This window comes from Zalophus californianus, chromosome 7 (assembly GCF_009762305.2).
Source record: "Zalophus californianus isolate mZalCal1 chromosome 7, mZalCal1.pri.v2, whole genome shotgun sequence".
Taxonomy (NCBI): domain Eukaryota; kingdom Metazoa; phylum Chordata; class Mammalia; order Carnivora; family Otariidae; genus Zalophus; species Zalophus californianus.
In genome coordinates, this window is record NC_045601.1 from 59,669,374 (window position 1) to 59,694,606 (window position 25,233).

General features: G+C 35.0%; 1 protein-coding gene across 7 annotated transcripts in view; it reads left to right on the forward strand.

Moving 5' to 3' along the window:
* ASCC3 (activating signal cointegrator 1 complex subunit 3) overlaps positions 1–25,233 on the forward strand; it is a 337,927-nt gene that overhangs the window by 170,784 nt on the left and 141,910 nt on the right. For all 7 annotated transcript variants that reach the window (XM_027603944.1, XM_027603946.2, XM_027603941.1 and 4 more), the window contains 3 exons: positions 13,839–14,030; positions 14,332–14,556; positions 19,944–20,063. In XM_027603944.1, the coding sequence (XP_027459745.1) occupies positions 13,839–14,030; positions 14,332–14,556; positions 19,944–20,063 (537 nt within the window). The remainder of the gene's footprint in view (positions 1–13,838; positions 14,031–14,331; positions 14,557–19,943; positions 20,064–25,233) is intronic.

The following is a 25,233-nucleotide window of genomic DNA, read 5'->3' on the forward strand; positions in this document are numbered from 1 at the left end:
AACCACTGTTTTCTGTAAGATAGAGCATACCTTAAAGGATTGGTAGTAGCAGCTTACATTTATAGAAGTATATCATTAGAGATGCAGATATATTTTCATTATTAAGCCATTAGTTTCAATTATGATTTAATTTCAAGTTGAATGAATATTTCAATTAGAATTTTCAGATTCTGTTTCACTTGGAATCTTAGTCAAATAAATTCTTTCCTTTAGGGACAAGTTTTTAACAGGCTTTAAATAGCCTAGTACTGGGATGGCTATTCCCATTCACTCCTGTACAGTATTTCTCTGATTTATGTGGTTTGATTTTCTTATAATTAGTGATACCAAATTTTTTCTTATACGTAGAAATGGTCTATCATGCAATAAGTCTCATGAAGAAATATCTATTAAAACAGAACTCTATGAAAAATCCAATAATAATATGTTCCCTCAAGGTACCTTAAAGAATCATTTTTTGATGTTTTTATTATTATCTAGATCTACCAACTATTTCCTTGTTTTTTTCCATAGGTCAGCTTTAGCCTTTGTCTAAATTAAAGGAATTTGACTTTGATATAAGTTATCTGATACTGAATATTAGTAGCTTTATTTATTTCTGCTCTAGCAGTTTTACAGTCAGTATAACCAAATAAAATTAGAATTTTCTCTTCCTGGTATAGATGGTATCTTTTAGCTAAAGACAGTAGTAGGTGCCCAATAGCCCCCTTTCTTTTATTTTTTATTTTAAATATATGTAAAATGTTTTCTCAGAGTTTACCCTTTCCTTAGCTATATCAACCTCCTTTCTTTTTGGAGGTTAATATAGTAATTCTACTCTTGTAGAATTGTTGTAACCACATAGAAAGAATGTGAAAAGTGTATTAATATTTTAAATAAAACCAAATAAAATTAATACAAAATAGAACTGAGTGTTTAACTGGATTTTTGGAAGCATGACTTTTCTGTTTTCAAAGGGAAGTAGCCCCTTGTAGAATAAAGGCTTTGGACCCAGGCAAACCTGGATACTAATCTGGACTCAGGGCATGGTAACATAGCCTCTTTTAATTTCCTTGAGCCACAGTTTCATCATAAACAAAGTGGCAATGATACCTATATCCTAAGATTTTTGTAATAAGTAAGGTAACATATCTTGCCTGATATATAGTAGAAACTCTATAAATGGTTACATATATACTTCAAAGGGAAAGAAGATGACAACTTTAAAGAATGACAGATGTAATGACATTTAAATTTGAAGCTTTTGACAACAAAAAATAATACATTGAATTATAAAAGATGGTAACAAGTTGGGGGAAATATTAGTTACTACATCTTTATATGTATTAGTATCCACATTTTTATATGTGTATCTACATCTTTGTGTACTTATTAAATTTAATAACTAAAATATGAAGTTTTCAGTAAGTAAATGAACAAAGAAGAAGAAAAAAATAGGTAAACTGGAATAAAAAATTATTGGTTAAAATTGTGCAAATTAACAGACCGTATACTCTTAGACCTAATAAATCTTTAAAAACTAAAAATGAAAATTCAGTCCATTTCTAAAGCTGATTGAGGATTTGGCACATTCCTAGGTTTCCTGTGGCAATGAATGGTTTAGTCCTTTAAAAATAATTTTTTTTTATAATATATGTTAAGAGCCACACTTTCTTCCAGATCCTTTAGCCATGAAATTCTAAACCTGGGACTCTTTCCAAGGACAGATGAAAAACAAAAGTAATATATACCAAGAGTTTTATTCCAACACATTGTAATGGGAATAAATACAGCATAAATATCCAACTGTAGGGGAATTTTAAAGTATGAACAGCAATTCAATTAAATATTATATACCTATTGAGAACAATTATTTTAGAGTGTATAATAAGACATCCAGTTCTAAATTAACTGTCAATTTTAATTCAATTGATCAAATTTCTTGTGCCACAGAAAATAAGTAGCAAAACACGGTGGAGTTTCTCTACCTTTAAGACACAGACAATTTCGCAGAGGATTTTGAAATACATACATAAGGAAAGCAAAATATGGTAAATAACATAAGAGAAGAACAAACACTTCACAAAAGAGAAGTAGATTAATTCAAACCAGTGATCTTGTATCTCAATATGCAGCAATAAAGGTAAAGGGCATTCCAAGGAAAAAAGAAAGGGAACATGAGCAAAGGAAACCACAGTATATATTTGGACGAGAGTGTTCCCTTTTCACTGGAATGTATGATGCATGAAGGGCTTGGTATATAGATTTTGGTTCACAATGTGGAGGACCTTAAATCACATGCTTAAGCACTTAGACTTTATATACTGTGAGGAGCTATTGAAGACTGTGGAAGAGACAAGTTATATGACCAGAATTCAGGTGCTGAAAAGTAGGACTCATTTTCCTCCACACAGGAGGCAGTCCCTTGGGCCAGGTGTTCATTTCAGTAGAGTCTAAATGTATGGCTGACTCTGAATAAAGGAGACTCTTTTTAAGAGACATAGGAAGTGACATTGGAATCTTATTTCTTTCATTATTACCTTTAAGTAAATTTTGATTGCAGCAATTTTTGTTCTTGGCTTAAAGATGTGTTTAGAAGCATAGAGTAAAATTTTTACAACAAATGTATATATCTTGTTAAGGAACCATGCTGTTCTGGAAACTATGTTAATTGGAATACTGTCGTTCACTCATATGAAATACTTTAGAAGGGGAAGCACTCTAAAGACATATAGATTAAATAAGTTAGGTTATTAAATCCCTAAAGATACAGAGATTTATACTGATAAAATGTAAAGATCAAAATCACATTTCACAGTGATTTTTTTTAATGTTTTAATGTTATTTCAGCTTTTATGGCCAAATGGATATAATGGATATAAAGAATGCAATTTTAGATGAGATTTCTCTTTTGCTAATTAAGGTACTCTCTCTGGAATGCTAAATTATTTCTATATAATTAGGTTGTAGTAATATCTGGGTAACCTATGTGGAAACCACAACCACCTTTCAAGGGATATGACATGGACAGAGCACCTGGTACTTCCTTTCTCCTAAGTTAAAGTGAATAATTAGCACAGCCAGAATGACATAAGAAAATTGGTTATGGGGAATTAGATTAGTCTGTGTCATTGTGAATTGATTATATACCCATAAGCCTCAAACCGGTTTTAGTGATGGTCACTCAGTGACTATTTACTGAATGTAAGCTAGTTACCAGTCACCATGGTAGATCAATAGATAACAAGCTAAGGAAACTCTGCTGTCAGCCTCTTTAGAGGGGGTTGAAGAAGACACATATTGTATCAGTCAGGATACAGTAAAGGAAACAAAGGCACTCTAGGTACATTTTAAATAGAAAAAAATCTTGTACAAGAAATGAGGTACGTACTAATGTTGGTAAGATTGGAGAAGTAGAAGTTAGGGGCCAGCGCTGGAACTGTTGAATTTAAGACCTAGCTACTACTGTGATGGTGATCCAGTAGTTGAGAAACCATAGCTGCTACTATACATGTCTTTTCAACACTCACGAACACATCAGAAAACTAAATTTTTGAATGTATGGTACATCTGTTATAATTTTCAATCTTCATGTCTCCAAGATCTTGTTTACAAAGACAATAGCAGGAAGATAGTTTCCTCTTAACTTCCACCATCCAGATCTTGCACAAGTGCATCTCATTAGCAAAATTGATCTTTGCATCCAGTACCCTGCCTCCAAGAAATCTTGGAAACACAGTTTTTACTTTCTGGCCTCTATAATATTGGAAGGCTCATAGAAGGAGCTGGGAGTTGGGTGCTGATTAATACTCTTTGCTTTAATTGAGAATGGAAATACATTGAGGAAGAAAAAGTGCCTGCCCCTTTACTCTTACGGAGCTTATGTTCTGGAAGGACAGAATGATTAGTCAACTAATTAAATATTTTAATTACATTTGTAATAAATAATAAAGAGGGATGAAGCTGCTAAGGGAAAATAAAATTAGGGGACCTGACAGTGTTAGAGAAAGTGAAACTGAAGCTGAGATTTGAAGGTTAGGAGGTCACAAAGCAAAGAACAGCAGAAGAATGTTCTAGCTAAAGGCTCTGACAACAGAAAAGCAATAGCACATTGAAGGAAGTGGATAAAAGTCAAAATGACTAAAACATAGGGGCAGCTGGATGGCTCATTTGGTTAAGCATCCAACTCTTGATTTCAGCTCAGGTCATGATCTCAGGGTCATGAAATCAGGCTCTGTGATCAGCAGGGAGTCTGCTTAAGATTCTCTCTCCCTCTGCCCCTACTCCTACTTGCACATGCTCTCTCTCTCAAATAAATAAATAAATCTTTTAAAAGATAACTAAGACATAAAAAATGATGGGGAGTGGCAGAGCATGCTTATAGCATAAGATGCGTCTAATGTTATAGGCAAAGGCCAGATCATGAGGATTTTTATGTATCATGTTACAGATTTGATATTTTACCTTAAAAACGATGGGCTTTGCTCTCTAAGCTGGAGAAAGAGCAAGAGGAAGGACTGGGCAGAGGAATAGAAGCAGGTGCTGCTGATCAATAGAAAGAAAGTAAAGGCAAAGTATCATTGATGATAAAGAATGGACTTAGAAAAATTGTTTGGACCAGCTTGAAATATAGGAAGCTTTGATCAGAAATTGAGATGTCTGTACTAGTGATTTTGGAAGTGGTACAGTTGTGAGTTGATGACAAAGCCTAGAAATAATAGTTGATATGGCTGAAGTGGAAATGAGGGCATCAAGGAATTAAAGAGTGAGTGTTTTAGATGTCCACATGAAAAATACTGTCACCTAGGATGATGACAGGAATTGGGATGGTGAGACAGACGGGGAGCCATAGGTGTCACATCTTCATTGGATAAGGTTAAATGACAGGTCACATAGATGGACTGAACCTTAAAAGAGAGGAGTTTTTAAAGAAAGTGAGTACATAATTGACCGGAAATGGTGATGAGGAAGAGAGATACCCTCTTTCGCCACTTGAGAAGGAATGGATGGGAAACAGGATCCATACAAGGAGAGTCAAGTTTCAGTTAAGGCAAAGTGATAGAAGAGGTTGATATAGTTTGCTGATCATTGTGTGGCAGTTCCAGAGAGTAGATCAAAGAATTCCATACCCTGAGGTGGAGAAGTAATAGAGAAGGTAAGGAATTGAGTCAAGAGCAAAGAAATACAAAGAATCACGGGGACCTAGTATAATAGACACTTGGTTTCCCATTACCTGTTCCTATGCCAGGTATCAGAATCAGAATCTGAAACTAAGGCCCTAAAATTTTTAACATGATCCTCAGAAATTCTGATCATAGTTTTGGTTAATTGATCTCGTGAACAGATGACTAGATGAACCTTATCCTGAGAACAGGGATGGAAGGGATGATGGATTTCTTTCTGACGGCCTCATGGAGGACAGAGTATTACATGCCTTGCTATAGGTGTCAGAGAACAATTTTAGATGTCTCAAAGAATAACGTTTAAAATGGAGTAAGAGTTTTGAAAGAGAAAGGTGAGGGAAAATTGCATATTCTATTCCTTAGATTTCTAAACTCCTTTGTCAAAATAGAAGCTAGGTATTGGTTTATGTTCCTAAGTAAGAAGGTCCACTTTCTCATGCTGATTATCTTATTAACATTGAATGATAAAAATTGCACTTACCAAAGATGAAGATTTTACAGTATTTTTTTATAACATTAATAATGCATACTCTCTAATGATCGTGAAAAAGAATGACATCATTTGGAGGAAGATATTTGCCTCCTGGTCAAAATTTAGTTTTTATAATGGCAGTTAAGTTATTCCTTCCTAATGGTTTTGATATTATCTATATTAAAGCATATCTTATCAAGATAAATTACCTCAGAAGGCTTACAAAGGTCACTGTAAATTAGTTGTGCAATTTTTGTCATGCTTTTTCATCGAGGGCTTGCATCTAACCTGAAGTTCTTCTGTTGCTTCTGTATAAATTTGGTCTTATTGGAAAAACAAATGTGTTTTCCTTTAATAACTTCAATCGCTTGTTAGTGTTTTTTTTTAATTATATTTTAATTCCTGTATTTGTGTTAGTTTGGATGTCAACTTTGGGAAGTGGTTACATTTTAACCTTACTCATTTTTAAAAGTACTCACACTGATTTTTCCATCTCATGGGTAAGAAAAAGATGGGTACGGTCATGGAAGAAAGCCCTGTGTGTTTTCACTGAGGGAAGAGAATATAGTACCCTCTGTGTGCTAACAGACTATCTTAGTAGTTGTCTATTCCATTCTAATTTCTGACTATAAAGCCCTTTATGGAAGATCACTTGTGAAAAGTAGAAATATAAAGTGAGAGGAAACCAAGCTTAAACAATCTTAAACTATGCACCTGACTTCCTTTACCTTTTCACAGCTCGTGTTCTTTTGTGCTATATATATTTCCATGTGTAGAAACACTTATCCAGTTAATATAGTATTAGATCTTGAATAGCTTCTTTGGCAAATCCAATGCTCCATTCAGAGAATGTGAACAAGATGAATTATATCTCTGCAGCTATTCAGAGGATAGCAAAGCCTGGACTCCAGGTAGTGCTCGCCCTGGGAAACCAGATGGAAAAGCAGTGATTGTTTCGATACTTCAGAAAGCAGCAGTCTCCTTGTAATAAACAAGTTTAGCTCCATAACTCATGGTCTTAACCATCTCTTCTCCATTCATTTCTCTAAAAGAAATTCCTGTTTAAAAGCTTTTTATTTTAAGGAAAGATAGTACACAACTACCCATTGTGTGTATTTGCATGCATGTTTTAGTATAAACAGATTTGATCATGTTATATACACTTTCATATCTCTTGTAATAATACATGGTGGAGATGTTTTCAAATCAGCACAGAAAGAACTAATTCATTCTTATAACAACTTCATAGTATGCCATAATGTGCACACTATCTTAATTCATTTACCCAGTCCTGTCTTGATGGACACTTTTGTTGTTTCCAATTATTTTTTATTGTAAACAGTGCTGTAGTAAACATTCTTGCTCATACTCTTGGCAGTCGCAGTGATGTCCATTGGGAAAATCCCTAGCAGTGAAATTTACATATCAACATGGTGCATGCATTTAAAAATTTTGGTGAATGTTCTCAAATCGCCCATTAGGGAGATTGTTCCAATTTACATTTCCTTGAACAGTAACTTCCTCCCACATGACTTTATGCTGAGCAGTGTCCAAGTTTTTAAGTTTAAAAAAATGGTACTCGCAAACAATGAATCATGGAACACTAAATCAAAAACTAATGATGTCGTGTATGGTGATTAACATAACATAATTTTTTAAAAAAAGAAAAAGTTGCTTATCTGCAATGTAAAAAAAATGGTACTTCATTATTATTTTGACTGACATTTCTTTAATTTTGAGTAAAGCTGAGCATCTCCATATTGGCCACTTGAAATCTTTTTTTGTAATTTGCTTATTCATATTTGTGGTCCATTGTATATTAAATTACATGTGTGCAATTTGTGTCATATGTGTTATAGACATTTTTTTCATACTTAACCTTTGGGTTTTATTTGTTTACAAATATTTTTACCTTGTAGAAGTTTTTTATCAACTTATTTATAGTCAGTCTTTGGACTTTGTCTTGCTTATAAAGGCCATACCTATTTTATCCATAATTTCCTCCAGCCCTTTTTAAATTTAATTTCATTTTTATTATTAAATCTTTGATCTATCTGGAATTTCTTCCATATAGTAATGGACCCATCATCTTTTTCTGAATATTCCCTGTTCTGTTGATTTTAAATTTTGATATAACACAGATTCTCATATTTGCCTGAATCAATTTTTGGACTTTCTTTTCTTTTCACTGATCTTAACTATTTCCTCTCTGGTATCAAACTGTTTTCTTATTCTGTTACTATAATATTTTTAATACCTGATTATTCTTCAATTTTAGAATTTTTCTTGAATAAATATACAGGTTTACTTTTCAGGGTGAACTTGAGTATAACCTCCAAGAAATCATTTTCATGTTTTAGTTGAGTTAGTGCTTTAAGTGAGAACTGACATTTTTTACCAAGTCAAGTTTTCCCATCTCAAAATCAAAGCATGTCATTTCATTTCTTGAATATAGTCATATAAGTATAATGCCCTTGAATTCTGAGGTTAAATTGTACTTAGTTGTGTATTATTTTAATGCATTGGTGAATTCTGTTTTCTGCTTCTTTATCAGGTTTTAATATCAGTGCTATTTCACTGCTTCTGTAAGATTAATTTTGAGGCTTTCCTTCTATTTCTGTGCTCTAGGGCCTATAATAGTATTAGAATTAATTTTTCTTTAAAAGTTTGAAAGCCCAGATGTTAGATAGCTTTTAAATTTTCTTCCATTGCTTTTATTATTTTACAACTTTCAACACTTCTAGGATAAATGTTATAACATATTTTCTATAAAAACCATCCATCCCAGCTTTTTAAATGGTATATATTGAATTTTATAAAGTACTCTTTTCTGATTATTTTAAACTGTGATATATTTCTGCACATTTTCTTTTTTTTACATTACTAATTTTGAGTCTTTGTGCTTGTGCTGCTGAGCTTGTGTACAACTATCTATCTCCTTTTACTTAAAGGCTAGACAGTAAATATTTTAAGCCTGTGGACATATGGTGTCTGTCACAATTACTCAACTGTAGCTCAAAAGCAGCCAGACAATATGTAAACAAATTAATATGGCTATGTTCAATAAAACTTTAAGTACAAAACAGTTGGCACATAGTTTGCCAACTCCTTTTCTTGCCAGCAATAGCCATTGGTGATTTTTGTTTAATTTTTCTTTTAAAATAAGAGTTTTTGTGTTTACTTATCCATTTCACAGATTTTAAATCATCAGATTCTATTTTAACTTTATTAGGGTATATACTTTGTCTTTCTTTCGTTTTGTTATACTTTCATTATGGGGTATGGAAGGTGATGGGTATTAAAGAGGGCAGGTGTTGTGATGAGCACTGGGTGTTATACACAACTAATGAAGTGTTGAACACTACCTCAAAAACTAATGATGTACTGTATGTTGGCTAACAGCATAATAAAAATAAATAACGAAAAAACAAAATAAAACAACTCGAGTTAGCTGTTAATTATTTATATTCTTATTTAGTGAAATATTTCAGGTATGATATTTTCTGAGAGCATACGTTTACTCTGTCCTGTAAGTTTGATGTGTGATGTTTCTATTAGTTTTTAGACTTACGCAATTTTAGTTATTTTTCCTTCGTTGTTTAAGAAAGTCAAGATAAGAAAGATACATATATAAAGTTGCAGGTATGTCTTAGAGTTATTAATTATTTTGTTCAGGTGTTTTACACCTGGCTCAACTTACTGTCATACATCTCTTGGAATGCTGTGCTAGAGTAATAAACCTAACTGGTCTCCCCCATCTCTCTCCTGCTCAGAAACCTGCAGTGGTTTTCTACTTTATTCACAATAAAAGCCAAAATCTTTATAATGGGTGTCCTCGAACTCGTGTCCCAAACTGAATCTTCTTCTCACCTGCCAAGGCACAAGCATTGGCTGTCCCCATCTTTTCCCTGTCACATATGTAGTGCATCATGGCATGCATGGATAGACTAGAAACAGCCCTCACTCTTTCCTTCCCTTCCTCCCTCCCTTCCCAGGCAGTCACCCAGGCTTCCTTACGGTATAGCCTACTCTCACCTTGATTTTCTGTGGTCTCTCTCTGTTTCCTGCCTCCGTCTCCTCCCTGGGACTGTTGATTGCCCCATAGCTGCTCATCCAGCCTCCGGTGAAGGTACCCCTCTAAACAACAAATCTGATACTGCTTAAGAACTTTCCTTGGCTTCTTTCCACCTGTGCTTGGGACCATCTAAAGCCTGACCTAACCCTCCTTTCCAGCCCCTAATCCTCCTTTCCAGCATCATTTCCTTGCATTCACCCAATACCTTCTCAACATAATGCCCAGACACACTGTATTCTTTGCTAGTTCCGGCCTTTATGCTTGTTTATCCTGCTGCCTACTGTCCCCCACTTAACAGTATATCACTTGTCCTTCAAGACCCGCATTTCACATTTTCTGTAAAGACTTCTTTGATGAGACTAGCAGATCATTGATTTATTCATTCCAGAAATGGGCAATAAGTACTAGCTATGCAGAAAGTACTCTGCCAGGTGCTAGTGGGACAAACACAAGCCACAATGCCATTCCTCCCCTCATTTCAGCTTTGTCCATTTACCTCTATTAGAAACATATTTTATAGAAGTCACTTGTGCATGGGTCTTTCTTTCCATTCAACAGATTACTCAAAGCACACATTTTGTCTTCAGTTTCTTGTATTTCTAGGATCTAGTACATGATAAACAGCTGCTTCTTATTAAAATTACCCTGTCTTTGGCCCTTTACAGGGCCTTTTTTTTTTTTTGTCACTGTCATGTTTTATAAATTTGTTAGAAGATACTTTTCTTAGGAGTGTAAATAATTTAGTGCAATAATGAATGCAAAGTTGTGTAGCACTAAATAGAATCATATGGTCAAATTATACAGCTGTCTTGTACATAGATGGATAAAAATAATTACTCCAGGTATCTTCCTATAAGGAACTATGGTCCTTAAACTCTTGTGTACATCAGAATAATTTGAGGAGCTGATTAGAAATGTATATCTAAGAACATGAAAACATGTTTCACATCATTAGTCATTAGGAAAATGCAGATTAAAACCACATGGGATACCACTACATACCTCTTAAAATGACTAAAATAAAAAATGTCAGTCTCAAGTGTAGAGAAGCATGGAGTTCTGGCATATTGGTGATGAAAATGCATATGGTACAGCCACTCTGAAAATGGTCTTGCAGTTTTCATAAAGTTAAAAATGTATTTACCATATGACCCAGCAATCACATTCCTGGTATCTACTTTAGAGAAATTAAAATATATTCTCTTGCACACACACACATACACACACACACACACACACACACACACAAACACAGAGAGAGAAAGAGAGAGAGAGAAACTTCACATGGATATCCATAGAGGCTCGAGTCATAGTTGCCCAAAGTGGAAACAACTCAAATATCCTTCAGTGGGTGATTCAATTAACAAAATACCCATCCATACCATAGAATTCTACTCAGCAATAAAAAGGAATGAACTATCAGTACAACTTGGGTGACTCTCAAAGGCATCAAACTGATAAAAGAAACTAGCCTCAAAGGCTTATATACTGTTTTATTCAATTCCTATTACATTCTTGAAGTCATGAAACTATAAGGATGGAGAACAGATCATTGATTGCCAGGGGTTGTGGGTGGGGACGGTTTAACTATAAAGGAATAACACAGGGAATTTTTTAGGGTAAAGGAACTGTTTTGTATCCTGATTATGGTTCTTACACAAATTGAACATAAAAATTCATAGAACCATACACCAAAAATGGAAAAAAATAAAACTTTTCTGTGTTATTTTTAAAGAAGATTTTTAAAAGTGCATATATCTCTATAAATAAAAAAAAAATAAAAGTGCATATCTCTGGGCCTGATTCCTAAGGATTCTAGTTTATTTGTACTATGAGCTAGCCCAGACCACAAGTGCCAGACTCAGATTCAAAGAAAGTTAAGAATGAGCAACCCAGACTTATTTTAGGATTGTTCACTTCAGGTCTCTACTGAACCAATTAAAAAGCAATGCACAGGATATTGACAAGAACAGAGACAAAAGAGAAATGACCCCTGGTGCCTCTATATTCCTTACATAGACCAGAGGGATTACCCAGATGGTTGCCTTGAAGCTGGTTGAACTCACTTGGTCAGAGTGGGAGTACTATGTCAGTACTGGATACTGGAATATCCACCTGCTACATTATAGGAGGACTATTCTTCCCCAGTTAAATATTTTCTGCATTCAGCTTCATATTGTGCCATTGGTGCCACAAACCAAGTCCTTCCCCACATGGAGCTTGACTAAGGAGTAACAAGCACATCAGGACATTCCACTGCAGGGGTCCATAGACAGCAGATTCACCTGAAACAAGCAGCAATCCAAGCAGTATAATTTGTACAGAGTATATCTTCCAAGCAATACTTTGTTTTATTCTTAGCTGTAGTATCTATTCATGAATATTAGAGAAGAAACTGAGTAGGTGAAATGTTTCTCCTCTCCCTATCCTTGGCCCATGAAGGAACTCTGTTATATCCTAGCAAATACTCCGCAATGAACCTTATCCCAAGTCATCCCATATTCATGAGAGCTACTTTTAGAAGGTAGATAACAATTCTTGTCTAAAAAGATGAAAGTTTAGGCAATATGACCCAAGTGTGGTTAATCATAAGGTCTATGCATGAAATAATTTCTAACAGGCTGATCACGCTGCACAAAAATAAAACAGGAATATACTACCCATGAAACTTGTAAAAGAAAGCCTTTTTGGTTTATGTGTATTTTGTTAGGGACTCTAAAAGACTTAAAATGTGTAAGTTGTTATTTACTTGGATGGCCACTAGATGGAGTAGTTTGTTAAAGTATTTTGGTTTTATATATGCCGATTTCATGAAGAGCTGTTTTCTTAGATCATTTCCTTAGTTAATTATTATTAACTCAGAAGTTTAAAATTTTAAGTGACTTTAGGGATAGTCAATGTGATACAGTCTGTTCTACCCCCAACCCCTGAATCCCACTCAGTGCCAGTGTAGTGCCCCTTACAAAAAACTATGGAAACTCTTTCAGAAGAAACTATTGAAATGTTGATAATGAAATTTTTAGAGCAATAACAGGCAAACACAGGACATGATGCCCAAACAGGAGCTTTTTTTAATAGACTTTATAAAGATTTATTTATTTATTTATTTTAGAGAGAGGGAGAGTGCGCACATGAGGGGAGGGGGAAGGGCCCAGGGAGAGGAGAGAGAATCTCAAGCAGGCTCCCTGATGAGCACAGAGCCCACTGTGGAGCTCGATGGATCCCACAACCGTTAGATCTCAACCTGAGCCGAAATCAAGAGTCAGTTGCTTAACCGACTGAGCCACCCAGGTGCCCCAAATAGGAGCTTTGACCACCTAAATACTTCATTATGTTAATCTAAAACTTTAATTTTACAGAGAAATTTTCTCTATTGTAGTGAATCTTAGTGAATTTTTTTAAGATACTCTGCTGTAGCACTTATATGGATTGCAGATAAGTGGATCAAATCCCACATCTGAGCTCAGGCCAGGTCAAAGAACAGACACCAGAAGTAAAGTTAGTAAATTCAGGACATTATAAAGTTGGGGAACTAAGACAGATGATCAGTGCCAGTCAGAAATCACCAAAAATACACCTCTAGGTGAACACAGTTGGTTTTATTGGGTAGTTGCAATGAGGAAGAGTGCATGCGCTGGGGAATCATGGGCATCCCAGTAAGAGGGGAGAATAGTCTTCCGGGAGGTAGGTTGTGTATAGAAAATGTAAAGACCTTGGTGGAGTGGATGTGGATTTGTCAGAAAAAGAACTTAGAGGAAAAGTCAACCCTAGTGGCTGGCATTGGTTCGTGAGCTTAGGGGGTGAGAATAATTTCTGTAGACTCTTGCATCGTAAGAACTGTGGCCTTTATGCTGAATGAGTTGGGAGCAATTTAGATTCATGCTTCTTTTTTTTTATGCTTTTAATTTTTAATAGACTATTTTTGGAAGGATAGGAAACAAGTAATAATGATTGGTTGTAAGTCTGAGTGAAAGAGATACTTGCTTTTAACTTCATTCCTCTTGCATTTGCATAAAACTCATGAATCATTTTATGCTTTCTTTGATAAAGTCATTGAACAAAAATGCTAAATAACAATTACTTGTAAATGCTAAGTAATACTCTTATGTCTTGTTGATATCTACTCTAGGTACAGAAGTCAAGAAATAAACAAGTACGAGAATTATTTCTAGATGGTTTTAGTATTCATCATGCGGGAATGCTTCGGCAGGACAGAAATTTGGTTGAAAACCTGTTTTCTAATGGGCATATCAAAGTTCTAGTCTGTACAGCGACATTAGCCTGGGGTGTCAATCTTCCTGCTCATGCTGTTATTATTAAGGTAATAGCTTGCCTTACATGGGTTTGTGTGTGTCTTAAACCTGGGGATTGTTTTGTTTAGAAAAATACTGTGATTTGGCTGTTTCATTGACTTCTAATGCTATTCTTATAAGGTCAGAATTATTTTCTCCAAAAAAAATCTAGTTTATATTGTGAAAATTTAACTTTATCACAGATGATGAAAGGATTAGTTAAAGTACACTTTTGAGATCTTGCCATATTTGCCTAATTTCAGTATTCAGCTCATCAGGATTATATTTGTGTGTGTTTATGTAAATTCTTATTAACTTTTCCTCACCTAGGGAACACAAATATATGCTGCAAAAAGAGGCTCCTTTGTGGACCTTGGAATTTTAGATGTCATGCAGATATTTGGTCGAGCTGGAAGACCACAATTTGACAGATTTGGGGAAGGAATCATCATAACAACTCATGACAAGCTCAGCCATTACCTCACTTTGCTCACACAACAAAACCCAATTGAGAGTCAGTTTCTGGAAAGCCTTGCAGATAACCTAAATGCAGAGGTAAGATCCTGTGAATAAAAGACTGGAATAGAATCATCAGCTGAAAGCATGGCCAAATAAATATAAGGTTGAATTGGTTGCAGTTCTGAAGTATTTAGGAAGACAGCTTATGCCACTCTACAGTCATAAGGCACAACAGGCTGAATGGCAATATTGTTGGTTAATTCAGAACAGTATAGATTGCAGGTGATCACGGATAAGAATTCATTGCTGAAAGAGTGTACTTTTAAACTGTGAGGTTTTGTTCAAGGCCAGAAATCTAACCAAAGCTATACAAACTAGAGAAACAGAAATAGCAGTAACCACCACTATATTTGTATTATACTTCTATAAAGTTTTTATAAGGTTTATAAAGCTCTTTTATGTTGAGTCATTTGATTAATCTATTATACAAATTATAATTGCTTAAATTGAGCTACAGTATTATAATTTGTTTCATGTGTGTACATGCATTTTGTGTTAAGATTTAAATAGCAGACTCTGGAAGTCTAGATAACATATTAACTGGTAAAGAGGATAAACATTCTTAATTTAAGAGTCTGTGTGTCAAACATTCAAATGAAGTTTCGCTGTTTTCAAGACATTTTTAATTATTGCCCTGGCATTCAACACTTTCCTGTTTCTCTGTCCTTTCTTTTCTTTAAAATGGACTCAAATAATTTTTTTAAAGTTGATGGGATATAAATGTTAAATAGATGAATAAATAAATGAAATGTTAAATAGACAAATGAAGAAACATTTGCAATCAAATTACTTGTTGTGTGCAAGCCCTATATCAGCTACTTCTTAAAGAGCCTGTAAAAATTCACTTATATTCTGTTCAGTATTTATAATTCTTTTTAGAGGATCCAAAGCATATTCACTATGCAATCTCCTCTCTTAAGGAGCAGATAGTCCAAACGGGGAGCAAAAGCTACAAAAACACAGTGTAATAATGTTGGAAAGTGATAATTTCTATAGAAGGATTCAGTAGAAGGAGAAAACAGTTTTGGTCACAAGCTATTAGGAAAGGCTTTATTCATGAAGATGGCAAAACTTGATCTGGGATCAGAAGATTAGAGGTTTGGAAGATTTGGTTGGAAGTTAGAAGATGCTAGTCTCTAGAAGCATAATTACAAGAAAATAAAAAAGATTAGGAAATAAATTTTGACTCTAAAGAAAGTGTTATTATAGCTCAATTTCACTCCCCATCACCTGCTATGATTTCATGGTTTAAATAATTAGGTCTTTGGTCTTGGGTCTACAGTATCTCTGATAGAATAGTCTATTATACAATGATAGTATTAGTGGACTAAGGACCTTCCAAATGCCCTGCAAGGTAGATATAATTGCCCCGGAGAGGTATGTGACTGACCCAAAGGTCCTTCAGCTACTAATTTTTGGAACTAATATTCAAACTCAGGTATATTTAACTACATATCTAGTATTTTCATTATAGCATAGATTTTTGTTGCCTTATATAGACTGTAGTAAGTTAAAGATGAATACATTTCTCTATACTGATACCTACCATTTGCCTTCTAAGACCAGGACTAATTTTCCAAAATGGTAGCCATAATTTCTTTGACATATAATAAAAAGAAAGTCTCCCTTTTGTGCAGTTTTTCTAGAAAACTATATCAAGGAATACTGTCTTCATAAACATAATTACTATCATTGATAACTTTTTATAAGTGGTAAACTCAAGGTAGTGATGTTATTGTGTAGAAGACACAGGATAAGTGTCTTGTCCTCAAGGAAGTCTTTTTACAGACTGTAAAACATTATCAATGAAACTATTTGGTCAAGACCTGAAAAATTAAAAATAAATTGTAGTCCATAGATTTACCTCATATTCATAAAGTACTTATTAGGTAAGTCATTTTCAGAAATGCCAGCTAATTATAACCATAATTCCATTTAATGCCATAAAAGGCATTCAAATGATGAAATACATACCTTGAAATTTTTAGCTAATATAGTGAGGTACAGACCATTGCTAAAACTTTTTTCTCATATTTTGGTCTGCTTGGAATAACTCCCAATTAAAGTAAATTTTCTTGTTAAGGAAACAAACCCCCTTAAATCATAGTTGAGTATGAAATTAAATTTTGTAATCTGTGGAAATCAAGTATGAAATTAATTTATAAAATGAATGTGTGCTGTGTTCTTAAGGTAATGGAATTTTAAGTCTTTAGACTCCCCAAATCTTTGCAAAACTATTCAGTGGCAGTGATCTACATAAGGGTCATGTTAGATTAGGAATATTGCCTTCACTACTATCTTTTATAACATGAATATCTATCCTGCCCATTAGTTTAGAACTGAAGAAAGTATTATGTTAAATAATAATTTTAATACAAACATTTTATGAGACAAATTTGCTGATTGATACCTAATGGGTCTGATTCTCTAATGCTAACGCCAAAAGGTCACAACTCCCAACCCTGTATAAAGCCACTTAATTTTGCACTGAGAGAAACACTGAAGCATGTTTGAGGCTTATTAAAATGTCTTCAGCAGACATTACTGGATACCTACTCTATGTTAGCCCCCTGTAGTATATACTTCAAAATATGTTAATCTTTCTGTAACCGTACACATACTCTATATGGAATTTTTCTTGTCTCTGCAGGACATAGTAGAAACACCTTGTCCTTGGATTTAAGGCTTCCATAATCTGACCAACCTTCCCAATGCTGGTTCTGGTTACTCTCCAACACATGTCACCTGCCTGAGACAGGCTCTCATTCTACTCACTTCACCTATAAAGTCCCAATTTTCCCATTTGTAAAATAGGGACAATCTCGCTGGATTGTTGTGAAAATTTAGTAAGCGCCTGTGCCAAGCTGGTATTTAGTAAACGATTTGTATCACCATTATCTGATAGTCCCTTGATTCTCAGCCCTATTTATACTTACTGCCAGCTTGCAAATCCTAGCTGAATACATACATGAATTTTTTTCTCATATATTTACTAACGGATACACACACACACATACTCATGATTATTTATTTCATTTTTATATGATTTTAACCAGTTTAAGAAAACATGCACATACAAGTAAGCAATTAAGATAACCTTAAAGACTAAAGTTGAAGTAGGTAAATTAGATACAATGTGATACTTTGAATCTTCTAAAATTACCAAATTGGGGGTGGATTTTTTTTTTCTTAACAGAACGTAAAACTCTTACACTGTGTATTTGATGGCACTTTTATAAGTTTCACATGTTAGGTGTTTTTATAATTAAAATCATTTTTGAATATGTATTATATACTAGGCACTGTGGATGGTGGTTTCATGAGTGTCATCTTAGTTACATGTGTCTCACCAGCATTACTAGACAACTTCTTGAGACCAGGGATCACGCTCTAATTTTTCCTATATCCATTGTGCTTTACATAATACCGACTAGTTACTGACTTACTATATGATTATTAAGATGAATGGATATATTGCAAAGAGATTTGAAAAATACTCGTTTTTATTATAAAAGGCTCCTGTGCTAAGTAGCCGCTAGGTGACAGCAGATATTTACAAGTAAATGCTTGTCTTGGTCACTAGGTGGCATTCAAAGATTAATCTAGAAATATGATGTACCATCATGAATTTACATCCATTTTTCAGGGTAGTCAGTTAGTCTGTTTCTTTTGGTGAACATTTAGAAGACTTGAATGACTTGATCCACTCTCTGATACCTCCTTCCTCCTTTCCTTTATTTTATCATTAGTAGCAATAGGTATTTATTAATGTTAATTTACTGCATCTGATTGTGAAAATAATAGCAAACTGTTTTATCCTTTGTAAAATTTTCTGCTCTTAGGGCTCGTGTGATAGGATTTTAAAATACCAGTAGGTCATTAGAGAATCCACGCAGTTTTCGCTGTCAAATAATAGAATCACAAATGGGAGACACTATCAGATTTTTAGCTATTATCATTAAACTAGTTTCCTTCACCTCAAGAAGCTGGAAAATGTTTTAACTGTCTCATTTTTAAATACTTGGGGAGTGTGAAACAACTCCCTTATTAGTTATATTTTAGTATTGTTATTCTTCATTTTGTAGAAAGTTTTACAGTTCACATTTTAGGAAATGTATATATTTACCTTCATTGTGGATGACTTAGTCATTTGTAAGTACATTAGTGTAAATTTATGAATTTATGTAATTATGGAAATCTAATTGACATATGACATTGTGAAAGTTTAATGTTCACAGTGCGATGGTTTGATATATTTTGTAGTTATATACCTAACGTAATAACCATTTTGTTGTTTTCATGAGAACATTAAAGCTCTACTCCCATAGCAACTTTCAAGTATACAATACAGTATTAACTATAGTTACCATGCTGTACATTAGATACCCGCAACTTAATCATCTTATAACTGAAAGTTTATACCTTTGACCCGCATCTCCCTAGTTCCTCCACCCCTCAATTCCTGACAACCACTATTCTACTGTTTCTATGAGTTCGACGTTTTCAGAATCCATGTGTAAGTGAGACCCTATAGTATTTGTCTTTCTCTGACTTATAAGTTCGTGTAAATTTTAAGTCAGAATCTGCCTTATCACTTTTTACTTTGGTGATTTCTCTTTTTTAATAACTAGTAGTATGATGTAACAGCATAATGATTTTTTATATATTGCAAGATCTCATCTTCAACTAACTAAAGATAGCTAAGCATCCACATTTATTTCACAAAATTAGTTATACAGAATTAAAAATTATAGGATAAAACAAACATAAAAGTTTTATTTTCTTTAATATTCAGTGCTAAAATGAGAGAGTTTATTCTTCCTTTCTTTCTCCTAATATGTAATGATTTAGGTAGAAAGCATCTCTCCTCCTGTGATTAAAGTATTAAGAAATTTAATTTTTTTCAGCCAGATGTTCAGGAAAGATTATACAACTATGAAGTTTCACAACTTGCATGAATTTTTAAATTAAGGAACACTAAGTAAATGATTACCTATAGAGCTAGTAGCTAAGGAAATGTATTTTTAAGAAAACTTTTCATTGTAATTTTGTTTTAATATCATTTTCTAATAATTCCTTTCTCTTTATTACACAGATTTTATATGTTGTTATTGTATTTTTAAATTATTAACCTTTCGATGCTATATAGAATTAAACTCTAGGGAAAAATAATCAGATGCCGTAATACTGAGTAAATTCAGTTTTGGAAGATGGCATTTCCAATGTACTGTTCTCAATTAAATGAGGCAGGAATGATTTTTAATTAATTAGAGAAGTGTCATGTCCAGTGATTATACCTACCTTCTTTTAAATAAAGTATAATGATGTATTTTAACTTAACTTTTGACAAAATGGTCTTTGATGTAATGTTTATATCCAACTTTAATGCATTAGTTTAATTTTGTTATATTTTTGATTTGCAGATTGCTCTGGGAACAGTTACTAATGTGGAAGAAGCAGTGAAGTGGATAAGTTACACTTATCTTTATGTACGGATGAGAGCAAATCCATTAGTATATGGCATCAGTCACAAGGCTTATCAGGTAGAAAACTCATTTATAAAAAAATATCAAAGCTTCTTTTTTTAGTTTTGTAATCTTTTTATGATATGAGGATAAATATTTGCTACTTCTGCCTCATCTGAATAGAATTAGGTACCTGGAAGAAAAACAAAAAGCTTTAGTCTTTCTTAGAAAATACGAAGGAAAATTAAATTTGCCTCCTATAATTATTTCACTCAATTTATCTCTCTTTTCCCACAGATACACACAAAAAGTTAATCTTTATATTGTTATCAATTTATTATTCAGGTACATTTCCATTTGGTATTAATATTTTGCTGTGATTTTTATTTTTTTATTTTTTTGAGATTTTATTTATTAGAGAGCATGAACATGGGGGAGGGGCAGAGTGAGAGGGAGAAGCAGGCTCCCCACAGAGCAGGGAGCCCGATGCGGAGCTCCATCCCAGGACCCTGAGATCACGACCTGAGCCAAAGGCAGACGCTTAACCAACTGAGCCACCCAGGTGCCCTTTGCTGTGATTTTTAAAAAACGATAATAAATTAAGGTTTTAGAGTAAACCAGACAGACATGAGGAAAATTATAGATCACTTTTAATAATAGGCTTATGTTTTATTAAGTATGTTCCTCTTATCAAGTCCCTTCTAAGCCTGTATTCCTAAATTAAAAGATACCATTAATGAGTAATTAGCAGTTGGAGGCTTGGATCAGTTCCACAGAGCACGGTGACAAAATTGAATGTATATTGTAGCACTTCTTCCTGTGAACTTTACAGTTGTGTGGTCAATATGGCTTACAAATTCTGTGAGATCTTGGCTTTTCTTAGAACTCTGCTTTATACAATGTACATGCTCCCTAATTACAGATAAAACCAGTTGTCTAATGAGAACATTATTTCACCATCATCATATGGATATTCACTAGTGTTAAGTCAAAAGTAGCAAAGTTAAATTGAACTCAGAATTAGTTTTCCTCCACTTACTGTCAACTCAGCTTTTGTATATATTCCATTGTGTTATCAAAGAGGTTGCCAGTATTTTTTGTCATTTTTCTTTTTCCTGTGCTATGTGCTATAGATTTGACCATGGGAAAATTGAAACTTTAAGGCTTGGGAGGGAAAAAAAAGATCTTGTTACAAATATGGGCTTGTGAAAATAGTCAATGTCACTATGAAAATATTCTGAAAGGGTAGAGGAAGGCAAAACACAACACATAGTTTTATGGGCTAAGCCATTGCAAATCTTGGGGCAAAATAAACATATCAATTGATTTTTTAAGTACTAGGTTAATATCAGAAGTCATTTTTGTATAATTTTCTAGTATAAAGAAAGTGATTCTTTTTTCCTTCTGAGATACATAGTTTTACTGTCTTCACAGTTTAGAGACTCATCTTTTTAATTTTTTTTTTACTTACATGTTTATATTTTATTACTCAGTAAGAATCTGTAGCCACAAAACTCATGTGAACTAACATAAATCATGTTGTCCAACATATTTTTAATGGTTTAGAACATGTATGAATAAAATGGTTTTGTAAGATGAACTTGATACATACAGTATATCATTTATAGCAAATATTTAAGACTTTTGTATTTGCTAATGACTTTTGATTCCATCTTCCCTACATTTGACTTTCCTTTGCCTCATTTTTCTGATTTTTAAATTTACTTTAGCAATATTTGGTATATGGATAAGCTACCATCAAAATGTAAGTTAGGGGGGGCAGAGCAAGATGGCGGAGGAGTAGGAGACCTGGATTTCATCTGGTCTCAGGAATTCAGCTGAATAGGGATCAAACCATTCTGAAAACCTACGAACTCAACAGGAGATCGAAGAAGAGAGTAGCAACAACTCTCTGAACAGAGAAGGGACCACTTACTAGAAGGTAGGACGTGCGGAGAAGTGAATCCGAGGCGATATTCGGGAGGATAGACAGCGGGGAAGGGGGCCTCCGTCGGCCGCTTCTGGCAAGTGATAGAGCCGCGGAGCACAAAATCGGAACTTTTAAGAAGTCGGCTCCGCTGAGGGACGTCGCTCCAGTGGCTAAGTAGGGGGTGGAACCCTCACGGGACAGTAGGGTCTCAGGACCCTTGGGGTCACAGAAAGATGGGGGGTGCCCGAGTGCAGCAGAGCTCCCAGGTAGCAGAGCGGGGAAGCCGGCTGCAGAGACGGAGCCAAGGCGCGGGCTCTCAGCTCGGGGTTGCCATAAACTGTGATCCGTGGCCCAATCGGGCCACTGCTCCTCCAGCAGGGACCCAACAAGCAGCAGAGCTGGGGAGACTCCCCTTCCTCCCTGGGGAGGAGCGGCGCAGGGATCTGCTGGGTTTGGAGACTCCACACAGGGTCAGGTGCCAGAGATAGAAACTCTCAGTCACAGGCCAGGTGAGCCCGGAGTGCGGCCAGAGACCGGGGAGACGGGAGTGACTGCTTTTCTCTGGGGGCGCACTGAGGAGCGGGGGCCCTGAGTTCTCAGCTCCTCCCGGTGGAGACTGGGAGGCCACCATTTTCACCCTGGTCCTCCAAAGCAGTACCAACAGCTTGCAGGGAACAAAAGCTCCTGAGAGCAAACCCAAGCAGCTTAGCCTGGACCAACAAGGGTGGGGCAATTCCGCCTCCGGAAAAGACATTTGGGAACCACGGCAACAGGCCCCTCCCCGAGAAGATCAGCAGGAACAGCCAGCCAGTGTAGACCAAGTTTACCGATCAAGGAGAATGGGAGAACTCCAGCGCTAGGGGAATACTGCACATAGAATTCATGGCTTTTTTTTACCCTGATTCATTAGTTTTTCAAAGTTAATTTTTTTAACTGTTTTTTTTAATTTTTCTTTTTCCCTTTTTCAACCAATATCTTATCAATCCCTTTTTTTAAAAAAACATTTTTTATTTTTCATTTTTAGAGTCATATTTTATCCCCTCATAGTAGTTACCCTTATTTTTGTCATATATATATAAGTTGTTCTCTCTTTAAAATTTTGAGATACAGTTTCTTCTACAGATCAAAATATACCCTAAATCACTAGTGTATGGCTTTGTTCTAGTCTCCTGCCTGCTCACATTCTCTCCCTTTTTTCTTTTCTTTTTTTTTTAAATCTTTTTTCTTTTTTCAAACAACTTATCTTATCAATTCCTTTTATAAACCTTTTATAATTTTCATCTTTACATTCATCTTCCATCCCTTCATTGTATCAACCCTTATTTTGTACATATATAAGTCTTTCTTCCTTTAAAATTTTAGGAGGGACTTTTTTCTAACAGACCAAAATACGCCCAAAATCTAGTGTGTGGCACTGATCTATATGCACTAGCCTGATCATATTTGATCATATTCTGTTTTTTTTGTATTGTTCTGTTTTTGTTTTTATCTTTTTCTTTTTGTTTTTTGTTTTTTTCTCTTTCTTTTTTCTTTCTTTTCCCTTCCTTTCAGGTCTTTTCTGATTTGTATAGAGTATATTTGTTGGGGACATTGTTAACCTGTTAGCATTTTGTTCTCTCATTCATCTATTCTCCTATGGGCAAAATGACAAGACGATAAAAGTCACCTCAGCAAAAAGAACAAGAGGTAGTACCATCAGCCAGGGACCTACTCAATAAGGACATTAGTACGATGTCGGACCTAGAGTTCAGAATCATGACTTTAAAGATTCTAGCTGGGTTTGAAAAAAGCGTGGAAGTTCTTAGAGAAACCCTTTCTGGAGAAATAAAAGAACTAAAATCTAACCAAGTCGAAATCAAAAAGGCTATTAATGAGGTGCAATCAAAAATGGGGGCACTAACTGCTAGGATAAATGAGGCAGAAGAGAGAATCAGCGATATAGAAGACCAAATGATGGAAAATAAAGAGGCTGAGAAAAAGAGAGAGAAACAACTACAGGATCACGAGGGCAGAAGTCGAGAGATAAGCGATATAAGACGAAACAACATTAGAATAATTGGGATCCCAGAAGAAGAAAGAGAGAGAGGGGCAGAAGGTATATTGAAGCAAATAATAGCAGAGAACTTCCCCAATGTGAGGAAGGAAACAGGCATCAAAATCCAGGAGGCACAGAGAACCCCTCTCAAAATCAATAAAAATAGGTCAACACCCTGACATCTAATAGTAAAACTTACGAGTTTCAGAGACGAAGAGAAAATCCTGAAAGCAGCTCGGGAGAAGAGATATGTAACCTACAATGGTAGAAGCATTAGATTGGCAACAGACCTATCCACAGAGACCTGGCAGGCCAGAAAGGACTGGCATGAGATCTTCAGAGCACTAAACGAGAAAAATATGCAGCCAAGAATACTATATCCAGCTAGGCTGTCATTGAAAATAGACGGAGAGATAAAAAGCTTCCAGGACAAACAAAAACTAAAGGAATTTGCAAACATGAAACCAGCCCTCCAAGAAATATTGAAAGGGGTCCTCTAAGCAAAGAGAGAGCCTAAAAGCAGCATAGATCAGAAAGGAACACAGACAATATACAGTAACAGTCACCTACAGGCAATACAATGGCACTAAATTCATACCTTTCAATAGTTACCCTGAATGTAAATGGGCTAAATGCCCCAATCAAAACAGACAGGCTATCAGATTGGATTAAAAAATAAGACCCATCAATATGCTGTCTGCAAGAGACTCATTTTAGACCCAAAGACACCCCCAGATTGAAAGTGAGGGGTTGGAAAACAATTTACCATGCTAATGGACACCAAAAGAAAGCTGGGGTGGCAATCCTTATATCAGACAAATTAGATTTTAAAACAAAGACTGTAATAAGAGATGAAGAAGGACACTATATCCTACTTAAAGGGTCTATCCAACAAGAAGATCTAACAGTTGTAAATATCTATGCCCCTAACATGGGAGCAGCCAATTATATAAGGCAATTAATAACAAAAACAAAGAAACACATTGACAACAATACAATACTAGTGGGGAACTTTAACACCCCCTTGACTGAAATGGACAGATCATCTAAGCAAAAGATCAACAAGGAAATAAAGACTTTAAATGACACACTGGACCAAATGGACTTCACAGACATATTCAGAACATTCCATCCCAAAGCAACGGAATACACATTCTTCTCTAGTGCCCATGGAACATTCTCCAGAATTGATCACATCCTAGGTCACAAATCAGGTCTCAACCGGTACCAAAAGATTGGGATCATTCCCTGCATATTTTCAGACCACAATGCTTTGAAACTAG